The sequence below is a fragment of the Phytophthora cinnamomi genome (genome assembly GCF_018691715.1).
Source record: "Phytophthora cinnamomi strain GKB4 chromosome Unknown Contig17, whole genome shotgun sequence".
In the NCBI taxonomy this organism is placed as follows: domain Eukaryota; phylum Oomycota; class Peronosporomycetes; order Peronosporales; family Peronosporaceae; genus Phytophthora; species Phytophthora cinnamomi.
The window spans coordinates 51,802-61,901 of NW_027150950.1; the positions used below are offsets into that span (position 1 = coordinate 51,802).

The 10,100-nt window shown below is 54.8% G+C and overlaps 2 protein-coding genes across 2 annotated transcripts; one reads left to right on the top strand and one right to left on the bottom strand.

Moving 5' to 3' along the window:
- Positions 1-2,218: 2,218 nt before the first annotated feature.
- Positions 2,219-3,064, top strand: IUM83_04543 (Isoflavone reductase P3; the record flags this gene model as incomplete). Its single annotated transcript, XM_067928629.1, has 1 exon — positions 2,219-3,064. The coding sequence occupies one exon, from the start codon at positions 2,219-2,221 to the stop codon at positions 3,062-3,064; it is 846 nt and encodes a 281-aa protein (XP_067796172.1).
- Positions 3,065-5,042: 1,978 nt separating this feature from the next.
- On the bottom strand, positions 5,043-5,411 carry IUM83_04544 (putative secreted RxLR effector protein; the record flags this gene model as incomplete). The annotated part of the gene is made up of 1 exon (XM_067928630.1): positions 5,043-5,411. One exon carries the CDS (start codon positions 5,409-5,411, stop codon positions 5,043-5,045), a length of 369 nt encoding a protein of 122 aa, XP_067796336.1.
- Between the last annotated feature and the right edge of the window lie 4,689 nt (positions 5,412-10,100).

The window sequence follows — 10,100 nt, forward strand, 5'->3', positions numbered from 1 at the left end:
ATTATGTATTTAGCTCACGCCCAGAAGGTCGTCGTCTATTAACTTTATCGACTTTAGGGCGCATATACGGGTTGCTATATCGCGCACGCAGCGCACCGTCGTCGCTGTGCGGCGCTCGCGTCCTGTGGGGCTCGCAGCGGCGCTCCGCCGTCCGCGCCCTGCGTCGCTCCGCCGCGCCCGAATTCGAATTCAAAAACGGAAATTTTAGCGGGGTGGCAATTTCAGCCTATCACAGCACGAATAAATATAACGCAAGGCTATTTTTGTAATATCGGGCATAGATTAGCCAGTCAAAAGGATGGTGGGATGCCATAGGGTAGGCTACTAATACACTGTCGCCAGGCGGGAAGGGCGCTCCCCGACGATGCTCTACGGCAGGCTAAGCCCCAAGATAGAGAACGGACGGACTTACAGACAAACATACAGGATACTCTGTTAGTTGTAGTAGACTAGTTGATCGCCGCCGCTTCGCGGCGGTGTGTGTGGTTAGTCATAGGCGGTTACGCTCGCGGTTCCAGCTCGCTCCACTATTTGTCATAGCCCCCTCCGCATCGCTCCGGTGGGTTTACAGTTCGGCGCAACCCGTTACGCTACTTGGCAATCCTTTCGTCTCAACCCGTTACGCTCGCTGTGCCAGCTCGCTCCACTACTGAACATACCGTTGCTCGCAACCCGTTCCGCTCGCTGTGCCAGCTTGCTCCACTACTGAATATACCGTTCGTCCCAACCCGCTCCACTACTGAATATACCGTTCGTCACAACCCGTTACGCTCGCTGTGCCAGCTCGCGCCACTACAACGGATAGCGCTCGGTACTTGTAGGTCCTGCGGCCTTGCAGGTCCGAAGTGCTTGAAGGTCCGGCGTACTTCATCGACAATTTATCGCAACCCGTTACACTCGCTGTGCCAGTTCGCTAGGCCACTACTTACCATACCGTTCATTGCAGCCCGTTGCGCTCGCTGTCCCAGCTCGCTCCACTACTTACCATACTGTTCGTCCCAACCCGTTACGCTCGCTGTGCCAGGTCGGTGCTTGAAGGTCCCGCAGGTCGCGCTTGAAGGACCATTCATCGTAACCCGTTACGCTCGCTGTGCCAGCTCGCTTCACTACTGGATATACCGTTTGTCACAGCCCGTTACGCTCGCTGTTCCAGCTCGCTCTACTACTACGCGATCGCGTTCGGTGCACGAATGTCCAACATGCTTGAAGATCCTGCGTGCTTGAAGGTCCTGTGGAAGGTGCTTGAAGGTCCGGGATCACCCCTGTCCAGCGCACGTCTTGTATTTCGCGCGCTGTATCGCGAAATGTGTGTGGCACCCCGAATAGCAATATATTCTAACAGAGAGGATTTCGGCCAATCACAGAGCAGTAATAATATATTATGTATTTAGCTCACGCCCAGAAGGTCGTCGTCTATTAACTTTATCGACTTTAGGGCGCATATACGGGTTGCTATATCGCGCACGCAGCGCACCGTCGTCGCTGTGCGGCGCTCGCGTCCTGTGGGGCTCGCAGCGGCGCTCCGCCGTCCGCGCCCTGCGTCGCTCCGCCGCGCCCGAATTCGAATTCAAAAACGGAAATTTTAGCGGGGTGGCAATTTCAGCCTATCACAGCACGAATAAATATAACGCAAGGCTATTTTTGTAATATCGGGCATAGATTAGCCAGTCAAAAGGATGGTGGGATGCCATAGGGTAGGCTACTAATACACTGTCGCCAGGCGGGAAGGGCGCTCCCCCGACGATGCTCTACGGCAGGCTAAGCCCCCAAGATAGAGAACGGACGGACTTACAGACAAACATACAGGATACTCTGTTAGTTGTAGTAGATTATAGTAGCATATATTTCCAACTTCATCGAGCGGAGTTTCAAGAAATCACGAAATGCGTTATGACGCCCCGTCACTATCACGGCCTTATTTTCGGGATCCCAACTTACGGTATTCCATCATCTCACCTGCAAGTCAAGTACGTCAGCAGATTCAGCAGTGCACACTGCTACTACAGTAACAGTCTGCTAGACGGAGACCACGTGGGCAGCAGGCAGCACGGACAGCGTGCCATGATCACAGTCGCCCTCGCGCCTCCGACGCGCGAGACACGCGACTTGTAGGCGCGCTCGTGCTGCGACCTCATTATCCAATCGTCCCCGCAAGACGTAAGTCGAGCCACCACCCCACCCCACTCTACCCCAATCTACCCCACTCGACCCCACAGCCATGTCGGTCTACACCAAGTTCGCCATCATCGGAGCCGGTGGCGTCGGCGGCACCGTCGCGGACGAGCTGCTCAAGAAGGGCGAGGCCGTGTCCGTGACCATCCTCACGCGCGACGAGAGCAAGCCGGAGCTGCAGGCCTTCAAGGCGCGCGGCGCCACGCTCGTGCAGGTCTCGTACGACGACGAGGCCGCCGTGAAGAAGGCGCTGACCGGCAGCGAGGTGGCCGTGAGCACCGTGTCGCCGTACCACATGGGCGTGCAGAAGGCCATCGTGCCGGCGGCCAAGGCGGCGGGCATCCAGCTCTTCGTGCCGGCCGAGTACGGCGTGCGCGTGACGGAGGGCCCGAACGTGGCCAAGAAGGAGGTGCAGGACCTGCTCACGCAGCACGAGTTGCCCTTCACCCTCTTCTACACGGGCCTGTTCGCCGAGTTCCTGCCCTACTTCCTCGGCTACCACTACGACGAGGGCTACATGAACGTCGTGGGCAAGGGCGAGACGGCCTTCAGCATCACGTCGCGCACGGACGTGGGTCGCTTCGTGGCGCACGTGCTGTCGACGGCCCCCACGAGCGCGCTGGAGGGAGCCAGACTGCCGTTCGAGGCCGAGCGCCTCACGCCGCTGCAAATCCGCGACCTCGCGGAGAAGAAGCTGAACAAGAAGATCGAGGTGCGCTACGTGGACTTGGAGGAGAACAGGAAGAACTTCAACACGGACTTCGTGGCCTTCCTCACGACCATCTTCGAGGAGGGTCGCGGCGTGGCGGGCACAGAGCAGGAGGTGGCGGACACGGCCGCCAAGTTCTTCCCGGACTGGAACCCGGCCAAGTACGAGTCCTTCATTGCGTAAGCGCTGCGGGCACGCAAGAAGTGTGCATGCGCGCTGACGTACAGATGTTCACGCAGTCAACCAGACCGTCGAGTCTAGTCACGCGTGGTTTCTATGTAGTGTTGCTGTTGGTACATCGACCAAAGCACCGAGTATTGTGCACCTTGAATATAGTGGACGCTGATGCTACAACAACGTTAGGGTATCCCAGTTCTTCTTGTCGCGTACACCTCTCATTATCTACTGTGGAGTGATATTTGTTTGAAGGTGTGCGTCGGTCATTGACCTTCTCGAGGATTGCGACCACCACGCACAGTTACGCCAATTCGCAGATCGCGATATGACACTACTGAAGTACTACACTCGACTCTACAGCTTGTAGTATAATACACGCTGAAGAATTTAGTTGGAGTTTGTGCTTGCAGAATACATAATACTACGTAGCATGTAAGGTGTGTGCATCCGATTCGGCGGTCTAGGTCAAGACGAACGTAGTTCTCGCTGTCGAGGCCGGCAAGTACATTCGATCTTGTGTTTGGTGCACTTGATATGTGAGTTGGGCTGGAGAAGTGCTAAAAGTTGGGAAACTGTCAAACAAGCGAATTCTTGTACACATCTGCAAAAGACTTCATTTTGTGTACGTGTAGTTGGCAATACCATGTATCAGTCGAACGACAACCTTGAGCCCCAAAAACATTTGAAACACTTTTTGGAGTTTTAAAGTGATGCTCGGAACTTCGGGCGTACATTATTCACTTCATGATCATTGATGTTTTCAAAATATCTCATGCATCCTCTACTTCGAATTCAACATATTTTCCTGTGCGCTGAGCACTTGGCCTATGTGTTGGTGCATTGCATCCCAGTACTTTACAGGGGTTCCATGCCGTGTTCAATGCAATTGCTGCCCTTTTCGGCTCGCTTCATGCACCCTGCGAGCAATTTCGATAACTCCGTGGGCAATACGCAGACCCCTGACCTTTGCTTGCTTTACACACCCTTCTTGTGAACACCGTTTGGCTCCATACAAATTACACTGGTCTCTGGCGTAGGCCATTGGTGTACAATTGGGACGGGAAATCAGCCCGCAGCAGCAAGGCAAGTAAGGGATGATAATGATGCGAATGGCAGTGACCCGGCCAGTATGCGGTGCATCATCAAAGTTTGCATCTTATTAGGTTAGCCTCGCGCCAAGCGAGCATCATTGTCAAAGGGCTCAGTCAGCACTACAGCGATGAATATTTTGTCTCGGCCTATTCTGCAGTGAATCTACTTACTGCTTGGGCGTGGGGGCGGGGCGCGCCGGCTCGGGGGACAGCACGATCTTGTCCTTGATCATGCCCCACGGCGCCATGGTCACGAGCTCCTCCAACGTTTGTGTATCCTACCATTTCAGCCTCTCAAACACTCGTATATCTATCGCGCAGTGATACTTGCCCGAGGGGTTTGACGACGCCAATTCGCAACCACTGGCTATAGGCCCCTGTGGCTAGGATAAAACGATCGATCATGCTGGAGCGAAGTTATTGTGACTCAAAAGCTATATTACATGCACTTACACTTCGCTCAATTTCACAAGCTACTAGGGATACTTACACGCCACAGAATTGAGAGTGTCGGTAGCTTACGAGCTGCCACCCACGTACAACAGATCCGCTGATTGTAGTGAGACTCTTTTCCGGGAAAAGAGATAGCACTGTCATAGCTTCATCTCGGTGCAGCATCGTGTACTGAGCTCTACGTGTTTGGGATGTTGTGCGGCTTCACAAGTTCTACAGCGTCGCTTCTGTTCCGTATAATACTTACGATCATCGTGCATAGTGAAAGATGAACGAAGACCCGATGAACCTCAGTAATTTCTTTTCATTTTCGATATAAACCAGCAAAGCTTTAGGTTTGCGGCGTGCCTACACAAGAGTCCCTCCCAGCTGCGTAGTAAATCGGTTGGATCGACGAATTATCGCATTAAGCAATTCATCTCGTCATGATCGTGTGTTAACTATTGCTTGGCTGCCGCCTCCGCCTTTTTCGCTACTTTTTCCAGATACAGTTTGACGACAGCAATACGGTCGTCCATCGGCATGTGCGGGTATGCAAACTGCATGTGATGAAAAGCCTGAAGATCGTTCTTGCCGGCCAAGGCCTTGATCATCTTTTCCACACCTTCAATCCCCGACCTCTCCTCGCTTTCTCTGTTGGCCTTGATGCTTCTGAGGAATCGCGCGGTGTCCGGTTTGATTTCTTTGGCTGCGCCGGGAGAGCCCAGCTTCGAAAGTTGCGGCTGGTCGAGGTTCATAGCAACCGATTTTTCGGCAACGCTGGCAAGAAACACCGAGGCAGTAACCATCACGAGGTAGCACACGCGCATCGCTGTGTTCTTGAGGATTCTTGTTCGAGTCTGTTTGGTTGTAGAGAAAATTGCGGAATGAGATTTGGGCGGCCATGCTGGGCGGCCAGTTGGCCGCCAACTGGCGACTATCCAGTGCGATACATGTACTTGAAGCGATTCGCGGGAAACATTTGAGAGGGATCACAACGAATACACATGTATGAGTATCTTACAGCCCCGTTACGCGCACCTCTTCTTTCGCATTCCCTGCTATATCTGCTCATTCAGGGAAACATTTGAGAGAGATCACAACGAATACAGATGTATGAGTATCTTACAACCCCGTTACGCGCACCTCTTCTTTCACATTCCCTGCTATATCTGTTCATTCAGACCGTACAACGTCAATAAAATCTACCACAACTAACCGAGTATCCTGTAAGTTTGTCTGTAAGTTCGTCGTGTTCCGCCCTTGGGGCATCAGCCTGCCGTAGCGCATTGTCCTACCGCCCTGCATTAGCGCATTAGTAACCTGCCCTATGGCATCTCACCATCTTCCGGACTGGCTTATGTTTGCCCGATATTACAACATAGCCATGCGTGATAATTATAACGCGCTGTGATTGGCCGATTTTGCCTCAGCGCTCACATTTCCTTTTTTGAATTCCGCGCGCGGCGGAGCGAGGAAGCGCTCGGACGTCGGGCGCTGCAGCGAGCCCCACAGGACGCGAGCGCCGCACAGGGACTAAGGTACGCTTAGCTACATAGTTTCCTAACTGTAATAGAAGTGTCGGTTTCGGGAGTTCCGCCTGTTGGGATAACTGGTACCTTCAGGGCAGTCGAGGTATTATAGTGTGGGATTAAGGGCGGCCTGGTGCCTACTCCGGTGGGGCCACGGGGAGTTGCAGTGGGTTCCACGACACGGCCATGTAGTCGAGACTCCCCCGTTGGCGCACAGATGCCAGGCAGGCCGTCCCGAATCTGCAACATTGCTCTCTTGCTTGCATCCCGGGTTTAATTACCTTGGAGAATGGCATTTGGGTACTGCAGCTCTCCACTATACTGACCGTTACTTTCTCTAAAGTGGGTAGCAATACCCATTTTAAGATGATAAGAAAGACTGCAGCTGGCACCCGCCGCCGACGTAGGATTGCGCGTGCCCTTGCCGCAGCGACCGCTCTTGGGAGCCGCGACCCTGAGGTGCCCACGTCCGCCCGCCAGCGGCGTGGGAAATCTCATACCAATCCGGGGTAAATGGGGCAGATCTCGGCGAAGCCGGGTGACCTGCCTCATCTCCGGGCCAGTGGTCGTGTATGGGACCGGCGCTTTAGGTGGACGCACCTATTTGCGCTTCTGTGTCCGCGGCGGGGCGCGTGTATAGGACCCTGGAAATGGCGACGGTGTTCTTAGACTTTATGTCTAACGCGTCATGTGACTCTGTTGCGTGTACGCAGCCCAGAATGGCTCGAACGAAAAGGAAATGGACGCGCGAGGAGATCGAGCAGGCCTTGCGGGACAACGAGCGTATCAACGCAACCCCGGCTGCTCCAGAGGAGCCTGCCGCTAAAAGGCGCCGCCAAGCGCGTCGGAGGGCTAAACGATACAACTTAAACAAGGAATTTCAATCGCTTATCGTGACAGACACGGCCGCTACTGTCACGGCTGTCGAGAGTCATGTTGCGGCCGGAAACACGTCTGTTGGGCCTCCACCAATCCGCAGAGAAGAACCTCCGGTCCAGGCAGCGGCGCCTGTTGATTCTACAGTTGTAGCAACTGATGTCAGCACAACGGAGCAAGTTCCTGGCTCGACCCCGGCGGAGGCAGCGCGTAGGAGGCGCGCTGCAATGACGGCGTCTCAAACAGAACGACGCCGCGCGCGAGACAGAGAGAGAGCCCGAATTAGAAGGGCGAACATGACGGGATCCCAACGCGAGCGTCAAAGACGTAGAGATGCAGAACGCCAAAGGACACGTAGGGCTCTATTAACAGAGGCCGAACGAAGCACAGCGCGCGAGCAAAGCCGTTTACTACAGGCCGCTAGAAGAGCTAACCAAACCGAGCAACAACGGGAGATCATGCAGGAGACCGATCGTCTACAACACGCCCAACAACGCCAGCAAGAAACGCCAGATGAACGTGAAGAACGCCAGGAACGCGAACGCGTTCGCCAGGAAGAACGTCGGGCTAATCTGACGCAAGAAGAAGCGGAAGCAGAGCGAGTGGCTCTTCGGGAGTATCAAGCCACGGTTCGAGACGCTCAAGAGGAGGAGGTGAGAGAGGAACGACGACAACAGGAGCGTATACGGCGCAGCACTCTTCGCAGAGGTCATGCACTCGCAAACCAGGAGGATTTCAGAGTCTCCATGCTCAGCGGCGACAACATCGTTAATGGGCGCCACAGACTGCCTCCAACTACGATCTGCCCTCATTGCAACGCGTGGAAATGGCCTGCAGAGTCCAAAAAAGGCTGTTGTTTGGAGGGAGCGGTGCAGCTACCTTCACTACGAGCTGCGCCTCCGCGACTGCACCAGTTGTACACGGATGCCGAGTTTCGGCGCCGCATTCGTGCCTACAACCAAGTTTTGCCTTCACGTCGATTGGGGCTTCCTGTAGCAACCGGTCCAACTTCAGGGACGTGAACCAAGACGAGAGCGTTGCTGGACAACGTGGTGTATACACGTATCGTATTCAAGGAGCCATGGGGCACTACTTGGGCTCTCTACTTCCGCGTATCGATACGTTCACAAACGAGCCCATGCCCCCCAAGTTTGCCCAGATCTACATCGTCGATCCAGACATGCAACAGCGAGCGGAGCGTCGCCGAGGTATTTTCGCTGACCTCCACGCCGGGACGCTGCTGGAGATGGAGCAGATGATGGAGGAGTGCAATCCGTTCGCGCAACAATATCTCAACTTCGCGGAGAAGCTGCGCGCCGACCAGGCGGCGGGAAAGGAGGTGGTTGATATGGTGTTCCGGCTGCACGAGAAGAGGTCAAACCCACGAACCCACAACCTACCAACGGTCTCGGAAGTTGGGGCGACTCTTATCGAGGATGGCAACTTGGACAGCCCGCGCGACATCCTTCTGCGTACTAAAGATCACTCGCTGCTTCGGCTCTTCGAGACGCACTCTGTGTATGACCCGTTGCAGTACCCACTACTTCTTCCGCATGGAGAACTGGGTTGGACCTACACAGACGTGTATGCGAACAACGTGGTGCGCAGAAAGAAGCGTGAAATGTCCCTCCGAGAGCATGTAGCCTACCGGTTATTCCAGAAAGTCGGTGACGAGTCGGTACTGCACCAAGGTGGGCGATTATTCCAGCAGTACTGCGTAGATCAACGAGCCAAGTGCGAGCAAGAGCAACTGCGTTGGGTGGCATCCCATCAAGCTGAACTTCGCGCCGATCAGTACAGCGGGGTTCGAGACGCGCTTCTAAGTGAAAACACGGCGGTTCTGCGCGAGGGCGAAGCCCTATTGACGGAGTACAACCGCGAAACTGGGGCGCTCCAGCACCCCGATGAACCGCAGCGTCGCTCGGGACACTTCCTGGACCAAATCGGCAAGCGCATCGTTCTACCAGCTACGCATTCGGGGAGTCCGCGGGCCATGTACAAGTCTTACCAAGATTCCATGGCTATCGTGCGGGAGTACGGGAAACCGGACGTCTTCGTTACTATGACGTGCAACCCTACGTGGGACGAGATCCAGGAAAGATACCGGAGCCAAACCAAAGCGCACAAGACCGCCCGGACATTGTAGCCCGCGTTTGGCAGCAGAAATTGGCGGCGATGCTGAAAGACTTGGATGAAGGCGTACTGGGACGTGTTCTGGCGAGGATCTACGTGGTGGAGTTCCAGAAGAGGGCCTCCCACACGCACACATTCTGATTATTCTCGCAGACGAAGACAAGCCGCGTACAAGACAAATCATCGACAAGTTGTGCTCTTCGGAGCTCCCGGACGCCGAGATCAACCCCCAGCTGTACGAGACCATCCTCACTTGCATGATGCATGGTCCATGTGGCGCGGCGAACCCCTCCAGCCCCTGCATGAAGGACGGAAAGTGCACGAAGGGATACCCGAAGCCGTTGGTAGAGGTTACCCAAGGAAACGTGAACGGGTTTCCTGTCTGCAGACGTCGCCGCCGGCCACCGGGAGTACTCAAGTTCAAGGGAAGGGAGTACGACAACGCCACCATTAACCAATGGGTGGTCCCGTACAATCCCTACCTTTCGCAGAAGTACAACTGCCATATCAACGTGGAGGTTTGTACGGCCCTCACGGCGGTCAAATATCTGTACAAGTACGTCTACAAGGGGTCCGACAAGGCTGTAATCACTGTGGAAACGGTGGGCGGGGAGTCGAACGGTGCAAGGATGGATCCCAACGAGATTCTTCGGTACCTGAACGCAAGGTATATATCTCCGATAGAGGCATGTATGCGGCTTCTCGACTTCTCCGTTCAAGGCAAGACGCATTCCATCGTACAGCTGACGATCCACCTGGAGAACGAGCAATTCGTGACCTTCCGTTCGAGCGACAACCCGGATCGAGTTCTCACTCGCGGTCGCCACTCGATGTTGACCCGCTTCTTCGAATTGTGTGCGAGCGAGGCTCCGGAGAACCAAGTTGCAAAGACCATGGTGTACCAAGACATCCCGAAGCTATTCCGATGGGATGACAAGGCAAAGAAATGGGTTCGTCGCAAACAATACCAAGCGGCGC